This window comes from Marmota flaviventris, chromosome 3, assembly GCF_047511675.1.
Source record: "Marmota flaviventris isolate mMarFla1 chromosome 3, mMarFla1.hap1, whole genome shotgun sequence".
In the NCBI taxonomy this organism is placed as follows: domain Eukaryota; kingdom Metazoa; phylum Chordata; class Mammalia; order Rodentia; family Sciuridae; genus Marmota; species Marmota flaviventris.
The window spans coordinates 165,943,952-165,958,842 of NC_092500.1; the positions used below are offsets into that span (position 1 = coordinate 165,943,952).

General features: G+C 54.9%; 1 protein-coding gene and 1 non-coding gene across 3 annotated transcripts in view; one reads left to right on the forward strand and one right to left on the reverse strand.

Annotated features, from left to right (window-relative positions):
• Pebp4 (phosphatidylethanolamine binding protein 4) overlaps positions 1–14,891 on the reverse strand; it is a 198,412-nt gene that overhangs the window by 169,817 nt on the left and 13,704 nt on the right. The window contains exons 1-3 of one of the 2 annotated variants that reach the window (XM_071609251.1): positions 14,065–14,129; positions 11,945–12,083; positions 5,835–5,961 (exon numbers count right to left, since the gene is read on the reverse strand). In XM_071609251.1, coding sequence (XP_071465352.1) covers positions 5,835–5,961; positions 11,945–12,066 — 249 coding nt within the window. In that variant the 5' untranslated portion in view covers positions 12,067–12,083; positions 14,065–14,129. Of the gene's footprint in view, positions 1–5,834; positions 5,962–11,944; positions 12,084–14,064; positions 14,130–14,891 lie in introns of those variants that run through there. The other variant, XM_071609250.1, reaches the window with a different exon arrangement.
• Positions 8,404–8,472, forward strand: Trnaa-cgc (transfer RNA alanine (anticodon CGC)). The gene has a single exon. It is a non-coding gene; the product is annotated as a tRNA-Ala (tRNA).

Here is a 14,891-nt window from a genome sequence, read left to right on the forward strand (position 1 = left end):
GTTAGGTGACAAACCAGCAAACCCGTCTAACCACAGTGACAACCTTCTGTTTTTACTAAGTTCTGGTTAGGTGCTGGGCAATGAGTGATGGTCACATCTCATTAATTGTTCCCCAATAATTGGCCTTGATGCACACTTCCTTACCTCTCTGCTCTGCCCTGCCCATGATCTGGGCATTCCCCACCCCCAATCCCCAGAGCCCTACCACCTGCCCTCCCCTGGTACCTTCTGCAACATTTCTCCCCATAGATGAGGCTCTGCTGGGGGAACTCCAGCCCACAGGGGCTTGGGGACCCCTCACCCCAGCACTGAGCAGCACCCTCCAACTGGCTGTGACCATGATGGCATGCCCCATGCCACTCACCACCTTCTTCCTCCTGCTCCTCCAACCTTTTGGGGGCTCCAGTCTCTGACCTCAGTCAGTGCCAGGTCCTGTCAGTTGTGAGGTGTCTGGGACACCCTCTGAAACCCCACCTCTCTGACCCACCCCTGTGCTTATCTTAGTGGTGTTTCCAGAAGGCCCTATATGCCCTCCTTTGCCCTGTTTTGGTATTACCCTTCCTCCCAGCTCCTTCCTGACAGCACTGAGTCTCAGGTGTCTCTTGGCAAGCTCTGGTGTGGTGTGAGTAGCCAACCCACTCCACAGTTTCCACTTCTCCTCCCTCCCTGATCCCTCGGTGCAGGTCGCCTGTGGCTTGGTGGTTGGGTCCAGTGGGTGTCCATCTGACACCACTGGCCAGTTCTACTGACTGCAACACGTCCTCTCCCTAAGTGAGAGGTGGCCTCACAGATTCTGCTTCTGCCTGGATGCCAGTGACCCTAATGCAAGCCTCTGGCTGTGCCACCTCTGAGTGTGCACAGTGTCCTCAGATCTGGTGTGTATAGATGGCTCTGCTGCTGGCCTCTATCAGTCTAGTGCTTCCCTTGCTTGGTGAAGGCACTATTCTCAGGGTCATTGGGGTCCATGTCCACTACAGCTTATTGGTGCTGTGCCCAAAGACACCCTTTGTCCTGGTATAATTATGAACAGCACCCCCACCTGACCCTCACAGGGTCTTGTTTGGGATGATAGATTATATGCTCCATCTCACCCTCACCCACCCATCCCAGAAACCCCGGCCGCCACACCCACAGCCCTATGGATTCCACCTCTCTAACATCTCTTACCCCACTCCACGTTCCTGCCTTCAAGCTCACCTTCTCTCCATTCTTCCACCTGCTGCCAGGTGACCTTCCAGAATTGCTAAACTGACCACCTTCACCAGTCTAACCATCACACGGTGACCCCACCCCCACCCACCTGACTTCAGTTACAACCCATGTACCACGCTGGGGCTCCCAGCTTTCTATCTCCTTGTGGTGTGGCCCTGCCCTCTCCCAAGCCTCATCCCTCCCCTAGCCATCCTGACCCCTGTGTGCCTGTCCCTTGCCAGGTGCTGGCTCACGGACACCCTGTGACTCTCTGTTTGCCAGCTACCTGTCTCTCCCCCCAGCATCCTGGAAACTCTGTAATGGTGTCTTTTATCCTTGGATTGACAGTGTGTCCAGGGGACCAGGCGTGTGGTGCCAGCGTGAGTAATGCCAAGTCATTTGTGACTGCAGTGCCCTAAGCAAACACCTGCCTTTGAGGGCCACATGTATCACTCTCTCTCTCTCTGCAAGGAAGACCTGCCCCCAGCCCAGGGATCTGCTGCAGCCACCAGGGGCTGCTCTCCTGAAACCACATGGGCATCAGAAGCCCAGTGTCCTGACAGGGCCCATTATTCTGTGGCAGCAGCAGCAGCCCTCATTTTCCTGCTTGCGCTGGTGAGCTTGGGGTCTGCTTCAGAGAGGAGCCTCTGACTCCCCACTCTGTAGGTAGGTCTCCATATCTCCAGCCTCTAAAAATTGGTGTTTAAGAAGTGGCTGGCGTGCACCCTGTAATCCCAGCTACTCAAGAGGAGGCAGGGGGATCACATACTCAGGGCAGCCTGGGCAACTTAGTGAAACCCTGTAGCTCACTGGTAGAGTGCTTGCCGAGCGCTTGCCCAGCGGAGGACCTGGGCGCCTCCTCTGCTCCCGATTTGGTGTTGAAATTTGTACGGCCGCTAGGGGGCAGCAACACGCGCAGCTGCAGCAGGGGCGGGAGATGCACTTGCCCAGCCTGGGACGCGCAGGGACACCTGCTTTCTGGCGCCTGATTAGAAACCTGAAGGACAGCAGGACAGAGCGCTGTGGCTTTTGTTCCTTCCCTCTAATGCGTGCACGTTCCCCACTTAACGGCAATTTCTTCCCTTCAAAAGGATTCCAGCTGGTTAAATTTAAGGTGAAGAATAAGCCCCAGTCAAGACACTTCTCAGGGTCCTTTCAGTTTTCATTGGCTTTAAGGACGGGATGCATTTAAAATGTTGGCCTCTTAATGTTTGTCAGCGCTCAGGAGGAGAAAAGCTTCCACTTAACTTCCGCAGCTCTCAGCTCCCAGCCTCGGTGCTCAAGAAGCATGACCTTGCCGGCTGTGCTCCCAACACCACCCCCACCCCCTCCTCTCTTTCCCTCCCCGGTTTTCCTTTCCAACCCCCAGCTCCACCTCTGTGCTGCCTGCTGTCTGAGGTCCACTGGGCTCAGCAGCTTTCCTGCACATGCCCAGGACTCCTGGAAGCTTAAACAACCAACCTGGGGCTTACACAGCTGGGGGCTTGCACTCTGGGAGGGGTCCTTATACCTGCCACTCACTTGTCCATTCTTCCCACCATCCATTCACTCATCCGTGCACTCACTCGCCCTGTGGCCCAGCATGGGACCTGCGATGCTGGCAGGAGCTGTGGGTGATTCCAGGAAACGCCGCCCGCACCGGCCTCCTCCCTCTCCTAGTGTTTACAAAGTGGTTGCAGCTGTGAGGGACACGAATGGGCAATGGCAGGACACAAATGGGCAGGACAGAACAAAGCCAACACCCTGTTTAGCGGGCAGGAGACACTGAAAAGTCTTAGCAAGAAGCCATCAGCCAGGGGTGGGGGCCAGGCCCAGAGAGGGGCAGTCAGCAAAGGGGTCCTGGAGGAGGAGGAGGAGGATTCAGGATGGGAGGAGGGCCCACAGGCGGGTGAGCGGCCTGGGCCAGGGCGTGGAGGCTGCCCCACGCTCGCCCACTGCACCCCTCCTGCCAGGGCCTCGGGCCTTGCTTGGGGGGCACCCTCGGCCTGTCCACTGGCAGTTGAGGCCTTGGTGGCACGGTTTTAATCACCTTGGAAACAAGGCGCTGACCCGTTTAGCCAGTCACCCACTCTTGCCTTCCTCCCTCAGGCCAGGGCCCTGTGGAAATGGCTTCCTCCCCTCTCCTGTCCCATTTTTGAGGAACCCTGTTCCCAGGGTGCACCTGCGTCCTCTCTAAGGGCAGGTTTGTCCCCTGGAGCCCTTGAGGAAGCTCCAGCCCCAGGTTCCTTAGCAGCGACTATCCTCCATCCCCCTCCCACACTGACTAGGGGAGGCTTCCCTCCAGCAAGCCCCCAGCTCTGCCAGCTCTGCTCGGCTTCAGCGGACCTTGCAGGGTCCACTGCTCAGGCCCGTGGGCTCTGAAGCTGGGCAGGCCTCGGTCCAGCACTGCCCCGGCCAGGCCCCTTACTTCCACCGGAACTGCTGCTTCCCCGCCTGACCCTTCGCACAGGCAGCACCTGGTGCTCCCGCAGCAGAACCACCCTCTTCTGCTCGCTGCGGCTGCCCAGAGTCACCATTTGGTTTAGGGGTGGGCGTGTGATCCAAGCAGGACAGATCCTGGGACTTTCAATGGTTGGAAAGAATCCATCTTTTCCCACTGGGATTGATAAACTGGTCAAACTTCAGCCTAAGGCTATTGGGGCCATTTTTGTCATCGAAGGGAAGAGTCTATTTATAAGTAAAAATAGCAGAGAGAAAAGCAGAGTCAAGAGATGGATGGAAAGATCCCTGTGACATAGTTAGAGCACCTAGATCCAACCAGACCTGAAAGTTATGTCTGGAGGGTTTTTTGTTTGTTTAGTTTTTTATTAGCAAGTTCTCCCCTTTCTTTTGACTTCAATCAGTTTGAGTTGGATTTTTGCCATTTGCCACTATCAATCTTGACTAAAGAAATACTTAGCTTGCAGACTTGATGAGAGAATTGAGTGAAATGACAACATGAATAACAACCAGTCTAAAGTGGCACTCAATGAAGGGCAGCTTGTCACCGACTTTGCCTTCTCATAGTCTATTACATTTCTGTAAACCATAGTGCTGTGGGAATAGGATACTACTTTTTCGTCTGCCCACTGCTTTAACCAAACCTTCCTTCACAAAGTCTTTATTCTCCTGGGCTCTCTCGGACACAGCCCTCTGTCTTCCATACTCTAGACCAGTTTTCTGTCCCACCTAGCCCTGGGCTGAGACAGGATGGGTTTTTTGACAGTGAAAGATTTCATTTCAGGGTGTGACAGATGCAGTATCTTCTCTGTTGTGTCCATACCTCAGGACAATCCCATCCTCAAAACCCCAAACCCAGGACTTCCCCAGGGGTCTTCAAATCCCTCCCAGGAGGGACTCCAGGAGCTAGAAAAGTCTACACTGCCATCTAGTGGACATATTGGGCAACAGCCGCTCAGGGAATGGAGCCTGGGAGATTTGATCCTGGGATATCATTGGGAAAGCATCTGGCCTGACCTCCTGGGGCCCTGCAAGTGAAAACCCCAGGACAAGGGAATTAATGGGAGAGTCATGAGTCCTGTCCCATGGGAGAGCATATACTTGTCCCTAAGGAACTGGGTACCTGCCCTGCTTTCGTGGCCCCCCACCCTGTCCCAGGAGCTAGAAGCACAGCAGCCTTCTGTTCTGTGCTCCTCTTGGTTGCCCACGGTGTGGCCTGGTTGAGGGTCTCCAGGAAGGAGGGACAATGTGTGTGCAGGTGTGTGTGTGCGTGTGTGTGCCTGCTCGCTCAGCCTTCCAGAGTAAAAGGACATTCGTCACAGTTGCCAACAGGACCCATCAGTGAAGCTTCCCGACATTAGCCACATAAGCTGTGAAACATACTAGTTCCCTGATAGTGACAAACACTTGGACAAACAAAGACGCCTCAACCATGTGACGCTGCTCTCTCCAGCTTGCTCCTTGCTGGGCCTGGCTTGGCCACGGTCAGGCCTGACCAGGGGAGTGTGGGGCCGCCAGGCTGCACCAGGAGAGAGGAAGCAACCCTTGTGCTTCCCAGCACATTGCATAGAAATGACAATCACATCCTAGCCACAATCCCTGTGTCTCATCCTGTTAGTGACCTATGTCCTGGACACATCATAGTCCTTGTGTCCCTGTTGACACTAGCAAAACAGCAGAGAGCAAGAGGTGAGCCCAGGAGTCGAGAGAGAAAGAAATTGCTCAGAAGACCGGAGCAGCCTCCCGGGGACATGGCGTGACCGCTGGGAGCCACAGCCCCACTTCCCACTTCCACGGCCTTTCCCCAGGCTCACCAGAGCTCCAAGCCCAGGGAAGCTTCCACGACGGGATGGGACTGATCACTCCCCAGGGAAAGAAATAAGAAATAATCACGTGCAATTCCTAAAACACTTTGATCTTCTACTTCAGGTGACTGGGCACAAGAAGAGCCTGTCTCCTACTGTGACAACCAAGCATCAAGATGCACGGCATTGCCAAGGGTCCAGTCTGCAGGCCTCCCCAGCCCACTCTGTCCCTAGGCCACCGGGCCACTATAGGGAAGGCACAGCCTCATAGCAACAGCCTTCTGGCACCAGCAGACCCAACCCTGATGGCTCTGCATGTGGCTTCAAGTCCCACAGCAGAGGGAGCTCAGGAAGAAGTCAAGACCCCCAGACCCCCTGCAGCCAGCCCAACTCACTCACTTCAAGGGCTCTGGGGAACTTGACAATTGGCTCCATCCAGTAGGTGATCTTATGCCTGAAGTTGTTGCAGTCAGGAATAAACATGCAGGCGACATTTCCCACCTCTGGGTAGAAAACATCAAGGCCCCTATGGAGAGAGGGAGGTGGTCAAACCATGTCAGGGTCCTAGGGGTCCATGAAGTTGCAGGCTAACATTATTGGAAGGTAAATTCAAATGGGTTTAAATCCCAAATCTGCCACTAACTAGCTGAGTGACCCCAAGAGTCACTTGGCCTCTTTGTGCCTCAGTCCCCTCACCTGTAAAAGGGGATACTAATAGAACCTGCCTCACAGGGCTGGTGGGAAAAGTCAGATAGTGTCGGCATTTACAGCAGAGTCCAGCACAGCCGAGTGGTCAGAGGAACTGACCATCCTCAGCGTCTACCCTCAAGAAGAATCTGCAGTCATCTCTTGGTATCCTTTGGGGATAGATTCTAGGACCTTCCATGGACACCAAAATCCTTGGATGCACAAGCCCTAATATAAAATGGTGTGATATCTGCATATAACCTATGCACAGAACCTGTAAAATGTTAAATATCTTACACCCTAAAACAGCGTAATATTTGCATGTAACCTCCGTACTTTGTGTCGCCTCCAGATTACTTACATCTAATACAATGTAAATGTTGTGCAAATAGTAGATACACTGTATTGTCTAGGGAATGATCACCAAAAAAAGCATCAGCACATGTTCAGTGCAGATGCAATTCTTTTCCAAATATTTTCGATCTGTGGTTGGCTGAATCCATGGATACAGAACCCATGGATACAGAGGGCCAACTGTACATCCTCAGGCAAACTTGGCCAGTGAATTTAAAATAGGACTGGGTTTATAAGGACAATATGCACTGCTCTTCAGGAATGTTCTTAGTTCAGAGAGAAAGGTTCAGCAATTCAGCACAGCCTCTTTCATGGACAAAGACCTTCCCTCTCTCCTAAACAATCAAGAACTCCCCATGCCTAAAACTCCCACCATTACTTAAATAACCCATGTCTTCAGGCGAAGCATCACCCAGACCCCAGGCTTTCAAAATGCAAATGTCTCTCAGTGGATAAAACATCCCATCACTCAGAGACCATCTACTTATTTTCTTCCTGAGAAGAAGAACCTGAATGGCTCAGAGATTCTGAGCATCTGACTTCCCAAAAGGAAGAAAATACGACGCAGAACAAAGAGCAGCAGCAGCTTAGGACAGACGGGACTGATTTGTGGCTTCTCCTGCTTGGCCTTGCGACTCACCTACACTTGAACCCAGAAATCTAAGCCAGATTTCAAATAGATATTTTTAAAAATCTTGGTACCAATTTTTTTTTTAACTTGTCCTTCTTCCTTACCCTTGTGCTAGTTTTTGCACCAAGACCTGGGTCTCCTCTTGGGGGAGGTACAGAGTAGGTAGGTGTTCCTGGTCCCCCACCTTTTCTAGCAGCCCAGTGTGGCTGAGCTGCTGCCCAGCTGGACAGTGGCACTGCTGTCCACCGTGCCTTTTTGGGGGTGATGCCTCTCACTGGGGCACCCAGAATATAATTTGGGGAACAGTTCTGGATAAAGAGCTCCAGAGGCTGGGACTGGGAGGACAGCCCTGCCCTGCCCTTCCGCTGTCTGCCTCCCACCTTCCCAGTAGATCCAGAGGTGACCAGAGGTGACAGAGGGCAGAGGCAGCTGAGCCCAGCAGGAGTGGATGCAGGCTGCTTCGGTGGGCCAAGGCCTCAGACACAGGGGTGGACCTACGCCCATGGAGCTTGCTCATTGTTTAGGCTGACTCTTGGCTCCTTTGCAGCAATTCCTTTTGGATGGCATGGCGTCTGCAGCTTTTGGAGTCTTAGGGGATAGGTTCTCCATTATCTTCATTATAGCCTTTTAGGGATCATCTGGATGTTTCTGCTGTAGCTCCCGATCACTGGAGCCAGCAAGATGTGAGGCAGGTGGAAGGGACCCTCCATGGACAGAGGGATGGACCATCAACACACAGTACAGACTGGGGAAAAACTGACCCGGCAGGGAAGAGGTGAGTGGGAGGTAGCCATTCACCCCTCTTAATTCCAGTAAAATCGCCGCACGTGTTAACATAGTTAAACAAAATCAGCAGCCAGGAGTGGGGGCCCCCCGCAGGCCTGTAATCCCAGCAACTCAGGAGGCTGAGGGAGGATTTTGAAATTCAAGGCCAGCCTGGGCCGTTTAGGAGACCCTGTCTCAAAATGAAAACTAGAAAGGGCTGGGGATTAGGCTCAGTGGTGGAGCATCCCTGAATTGAACCTCAAGACCATAAACAAACAAACAAACATGAAATCAGCAAATTGATGTTTGGTGAGTGGGCCTGAGGCTAGAGAGTGTCCTGATGGGACAGAGGACATGCCCGGGACCAAGAATTAGATTTGTGTTTCTGACCCTGCCCATCACATCTGTGGGGGTGCTGCCAGCCAGCGATGAAGAGGACATGTTGTTCCACATGGGAGGTTGTGTCAAGGAGCACAGGCAGGCCTCTGTGCCATTTAGTTGCTTTATCAAAAGCTTGGGATATTGGGCTGGGGATAGCTCAGTTGGTAGAGTGCTTGCCTCGCATGCAAAAGGCCCTGGGTTCAATCCCCAGCACCACCAAAAAAAAAAAAAAAAGCTTGGGATAAAGACCCTGAAGGCAAATTTATTACATTTGCAGTGGTGACTGCAACACCCTGAAGGGCCACCTTCTCAGATGCCCTTGCTACCTGTGGTTTACCTCACAGGGGACATGTTCCAATTTCCATCCTGAGATATGGGGACTCTCCTGATCCCCTTGACAAGGCCTAGAGGCACCCAAGAGAATAGGGCCCTCCCTTTGCCATCAGCTAGGGCCGCATAAGGGACCCTGAGAAAAGGGAATGGGACTTTTGGGCCACGCCCCTTCAAGCATCTTGTGTGCTTATCTTACGTGACTCAGTGATGCCTCCAAGCGATGATTATCATTCTCCTCTCCCAGACTGGGAGACCGGGGCTCATAGAAAAAGAAGTGATTCACAAGGGTCGCATGTTGGTGAGCCCAGGGGGGGAAGGGAAAGGTGGTGGGCCGTCTCTAGGAGGGCCCCAATGGCCCCATGTGCTGCTATTTGCACCCTGTGTAGTCCCTTCCCCTGAGAGTGGGCTGGACCTAGTGGACTTATGTCTAACGAAGAAAATGGCCCCATGTCCTGCTATTTGCACCCTGTGTAGTCCCTTCCCCTGAGAGTGGGCTGGACCTAGTGGACTTATGTCTAACGAAGAAAATATGGCAGAAGCGACGTGCACTCTTTTCCAGGATTATGTCAGAAGACTGGCTTCTCTTTGGGGTTGGTCTCTCTCTCTCTCTCTGATACTTCCTGGAGTGCGGGGTTGGTCTTGGGAGGACGCCACATGACAGAGGACCAACGTGTACAACTAGCTGAGTGAGCCTGGGGACAGAGCGTCCCACCCCACCAGTCGGTCCCTCAGATGAACTGCGGAATCCCAGACAACAGCTTGAACTGCAGCCTCGTGAGAGACCCTGAGCCAGTGGCGCCCGCTGAGCCGCGGCCAGAGAAGTGGAGGCTAAGACACTTACAGCTGCTAAGTTTGGGGGGAACTATCGAGGGCACTTTTCCCTGCACCACGTGGCTTCCCGAGCTGGTCTCTTATTCCTGCAGGCTTCCGCTGAGCTAGAGGAGCGCTCCCAGCTCTTTGTCATGGTAAGGACTGGGTTAGAGAAATGTGGCTTTCCAGCTGAACCAGTGGACGGGCTCAGGATCTCACCTGCCCCAAACCAGGGCCCTGGTTGGAAGGCTGGTGTCCCCTGCCACAGCCAGACTCATCTCTTCAATCCCCCGTGTGATAGGAACAAGAGGTGGGGCCTTAGTGGGTGACCAAGTTACTCTTATGAGGAGGGATTGGTGTCCTTATAAAAGAGGTTAAAGGAAGCTGCCCTTCCTTTATGCCACTTGGGGACAGAATAAGGCGCCATCTTGAGGAAGAGAATGGCCCTCTCCAGTCACCAAATCCGCTGGCGCCTTGGTCTTGTATTCACCAGTCTCCAACCTGTGAGCAATGAATTTCCATTGTTTATCAGTTTCCCAGTCTAAGGCTCCATTGTTAGAGCAGCCGGATGGACTGACGGCAAGGGTGACAAGAAGGCCCATGGGACATGAGGCTGTCTTCAGGAGGCATGCGGGGGCTCTGGTGGGTGCCCCCGATACCACGCATGGTCCTTGGTGTGACAGTGGCCCATCCTCCACTCTCCCGTCCTGAAAGTGGAGGCTGGGAACCTTGGCCCCTGGGAGGCACTGAGGGCTGGAGTGAAGGTGGGGTGAAGAGCTGGGTGGACAGGGGGACATGGTGTCCAGCTCCAAAGAGAAAGACCAGCAGGAAGCACCTACTTGTTCTATGCAGCCCCTGGGTCAGAACTAGAAACAATGGGCCATGTCAAAGAAGACCAGGGCAGGGCTCTTCAGGGAAAATTTAGGCAGTCAGCTGCCATTATTTGCGGGGAGGTGCTGCTCTCTCCCGGGGGCCACCCTGAAGCATCTTCATTCCCATGGTCCTCTCTTACAGGTAACAGTCTCCAAGCTGTGACGAGGACTGAGCTTCCTCTTTGCATGGATGGCTTATAATTCTCCCAGCATTCACCCTCAGTGTTTTAAGTCCATGGTTTTCAAACTGGGGGTGGCTGGCGTCTTCCCAGAGCCCTGAGAATGAGCCCCCTTTATTCCAGTTGGAGCACCAGAGATAGGAGGGGGAAGAGCAGGAGCAGAGAGTCAGGCCAGGGGTCAGGGGTGGAAGGGGTCTCTGCCTCTCCCAAGCTGCATACGGATTCCTCTGTCCCTGCTTCTGCAAAGTGGGGAGGGTGACTCCTCCTTTGTTTGTTAACTGAGACAGTCAAGCGTGTCAAGGAGCCCAGGTGCTGGCACAGTGTCTGTCTGACATAGCAGGTGCCTCAGGGAGTAGCAGGCAGGGTCATCAGGGAGCAGGGAAGATCAAGGGACCTGGGCCCACCCCCCCCAGGGGACATGCAGATGTTACCATCTCTTTTGTGTTCCAGGGTGTGGGAAACAAGGGGGCCGTGATCCTAGCCTGGTCCTGCCTTGCCTGGTCAGCTGACCCCCCAGCTGATGGGGGTTGGACCTTGTGTGCACGGGGCTCAGAAGCCTGCTGTCCCTGGGGCCACTCTGCAGATCGCCAAAGAAACTGGAATGTGAGAGGGAGGCAGCCTCATTTCCCTCCTTTCTCCCAACAGAAGAGTCCATGCAGTGCTGTTTATGAAGGTTTTTTTAAATGTGCTAAGATGACCAAAATATGTGTGATCATACTTTTTTTTTCTTTTTTAGGATTCAACTATATCACTTTTTAAGGGTGAAGATTTATAGATGGTTCTAAATGGTGACAAAAATTCAAAGGCATCAAAGAGGAGTAGGAAATCACAGTGCTCTCTCCCTCTCCCCCATTCCTGGGATGGCTCAGTGGACAGTGCCTTCCTCAGCCACCAGACCCCACAGGGCATGGCATCAAAATGGCCCCGGGGAGCCCTCAGAGGGGAAATAGAGGAGTGTGGGGAAATAGAGATTCACTTTTCGCATCACAGAGCCAGTAAGGAGGGCTGAGCTGCAGCTCCCGGTGAGACCCAGAGTGGGAGAAATCCGTGTCCTGGGAAGGGCTGAAGCTCCATCTGGGGTCCCACGCCCCAAAGCAGGGCCCCTGGCCAAACACACCTGTGGCCCATTACAGGGGGCCGATCACGTGCCTTCTTCCTGATGCCATTTTCTCTCAACATGCCCACTTGGCCGGGAATGGCTGCCTGGGAGGGACCCTCTGGGCTGCAAGGAGGGGGCCTTTCTCTGAGGCACTGTCCCCTGCCGCTGCTCTGTGGTCCTCCCCTGAGGCTCCCGTATTCCCTGTGCCTCTTCTCCTGGGATAAGGCCCAGACACCCCACGGGGCCCACAAAACCCTTCTGATTCCAGGGGAGGGTGAGGCCAGCTGCCAAGGCCCCTGAGGGAACAGCTGCACTTCCAGTCCTCTAGAAGGGAGGACAGAGCCTGGACTCAGTGCTGCCCTGTCCTGGTGGCCTTGGCCCGGCCGCCCGCCTCTTACTTGCACAGCCCGGTGTCCTCGTAGGGCAGGTTCTCGTACACACACGGGTCGTTTTCTTCCTCCTCCTCTCCAGCGGCCACCATCACGAAACCCAGCAACAGGGCTGCTGTGGCCAGCTTCATTGTCCAACGTGGGGCACCTGGAACACAAAGAGCCACTAGAGCAGCAGGACCCTGTGCAGGGCCTCTGTTCCCACGGCCCAGCCCCCACCCCAGGGCCACCTGCAGGGCAGAGCTGGGGAGCAGCCCCACCCACACTGGCTGGGCCCCAGCTGCTAATCCTCCACCCGGATGGATGGACGGATGGACGAGTGGGCACCTTGGGAGGACCTGGCCCGGCCCCAAGCTGGGCTGTTTGCAGTCCTGACCCAGGTTCCGCCCCTGGCAAGGCTGGCTTTGTTGTCACTCTTGTCCTGGCTACCAGGCCAGAGAACCCATTGTGAGGAGTGCTTACAGAGTCCCCACGTATGGCTCTGGCCTGGGCCCTGGGGGCTGGTACCTCAGGCTTGGGGCTGGGGGCAGGGACTGTGGCTTGGCTGGGCTGCGTCCCCACAGACCACGCTGCTTTGCCTGCCCCTCGGTTCCTCCACCACCTGAAGAGCCTCTGGGCCATCTGAAGGTGGATACGGTTGGACAGGGTGACCCTGTGTAGGAGGGGCTGCTGCACGGGGAGGGGGAGGGCTTCTCACCCCAGGCCAGCTCCGAAAGGCCAGCTGGGGACAGAGGGTGCCTGTGTCTGGCTGCACTTGCAGCTGTGCTGAGCTCAGCACCCTCCCAAAATAATAGTCTCTAGAGGAGGCTGGGCTCAGGCAGCACCTCCCCAGCACCGTGTGGGGAGAAGGGGCTCCCGGGCAACCCTGCCTCCTGTCAGGCACAGGCCGCAGCAGGGCTGGGTGGGGCTGGGGTGGGGAGCCTGCTGGGGCCAGAGCACAGTTCTCCCCAGCAGCCCTTCCCGTGGCAGGATGGGTGCTCCGCCAGCCCAGCTGGGAGCTACCACTCATCCCTTTCAGAAGCAAGTGAAAGAAATGGCCCCCTCATCCGGGGGCTCTGGTAAGAACGTGAGATCATCGCGCAAAGGACATGCCGCTGTCTCTAGAGCGACGGCTTCCTGCCTCCTGGTCCAGTTCCTGCTTCCAGGATCCCAACCTCCAGCAAAGAGCCCGCCTTTGGGGCTGCAGAGTAAACGTGTTCCTCCATCCCCAGGCTCCTACGGCTGCAGGGAACCGACTCCCCCGGTGGAAAGGGTCCAACAGAAGCCCCCTCATCGAGTCCAGGTGTGTCACAGACCCAGCCAGTCAGCCACTCGTTCACCTGGTCACCTGCCGAGCTGGAGGGTGTGTGCTGAGTGATGTCCCCATCCTCCTGCAGCTCACAGGATGGTCAGAACCAGAGGACAATGCAAGAAGAATGGTCACCAAGGCCAAGAGACCCTTGTCTTCAAAGTGGCAGCCACTACAGAAGCCAGAACTCTCCTGGGTGCCAATAGCTCTTAGCCTGGACAGAATGTCTGCCTGGAGATGGGGGAGCATCCCCAGCCAGGGACGCTCCTGTCAAGCCCACTTATGACAGCGATTCCTCCTCACTCTGTGTGCCAGACACTTTAATCAATCAATCTTCATGCTAACCCTATAAAGTAGATATGATACATAGCCACCCTATTTTATAAGGCAGGAGACCGAGGCACAGAGAGGTTAGTTGACCTGACTTTGGTTGCACAGACTATAGGTGGCAGACCTGGGATTTGAACCTAGGCAATCTGACTCCAGAGTCCATGCTCTTAACTACTTTGCTCCACTGTCCCCTGCTGCTGCTTCAAGGACCTCCCACTTACACCCTAAGTTTCCTGCTTTCCTTTCCCATGGGATAAGGCTCAGAATCCTCCAAGTGGCCCACAATGCCCTGCACAGTCTGGCTCTTCCTGCCTCTCTAGCTGTCTCCACCTTCCCCCTCTGGCAGGTTAACTCCAGCTGGTCCTTAGAGCTCCTTCTTGTGCCAGGGCCTTTGTAGGCACCATCCCCCACAGCCCATCCCCTCTGGGGTCATTTCCTCAGTGAAACTTGCTCTGACCCCCAGGCTCGATGACATTCCTGTGAGACACAACCCGAGCTCCCCTCTCCTTACCTTATCCTTCCTACGTTTCCAATGAAGCGATGAAGTTCTCGGTACTTATTTGCTTAGTGGTAGCCCCACCCCCACACAGACCTCAGCCGAGCAGCCTCTGGGGGCAGTGCCAAGTCTGTCCAGCATTCCATGCTCCACGCCTCGAGTATACAGATGCTCAGCAAAACACGTGTCTCAGCGCATGACCAGCTTGCTATTTCTGTTTCTGATAGTCCTTATTTTCACTTAACAGCTCACAGCTCTCCAGCAACATCGGTAGGAAGCTAGTCACTCAGCCTGGTCCCTGGCCCTGGATCCCTTTGCTTATTTATCTAACCTTCTCTGGCTTGTTTTCCTACAGAGAATCTGACAGGAGGCGGTGGTTCTCGGCTTTTTCAAACCCCATCTTTCCCTGGGGGATTCACAGGACGGGGCTTCATAATTGAAGTGCAAGATCTGGGGGCCAGCTTCAAGCCTGGGGAGTCCAGCTCCCTGTCCCCAGCAGCAGAGGAGACTCCTGCCTCGCTCCAGGAATCTCCCAGGGCTGGCTCCCTGAGTGCCCCGCCCCCTCCCTTCAGTCACCTGGACTGGGGCGGCCTCCAGGCACCACCTCTGGGCCAGGTGGACTTCCTGAGCTGCCCAGGTCCCTCCCACCACTGGGACCTGTTGGATTATGCTCTGGAACCCGACCTCATCCCTCCTGTCCTGCTGAGCCTGACCCCTCCCACCCCTGCCCAGACTCACTTTCCCTCTTTCCTCCCTAACCTTTCCCCTGTGCCCTCTGGGAAACCGACTGGCTGCCGAGCAGAGAGCAGCACTCAGAGAGGAGGAGAACTCCAAACTTTATT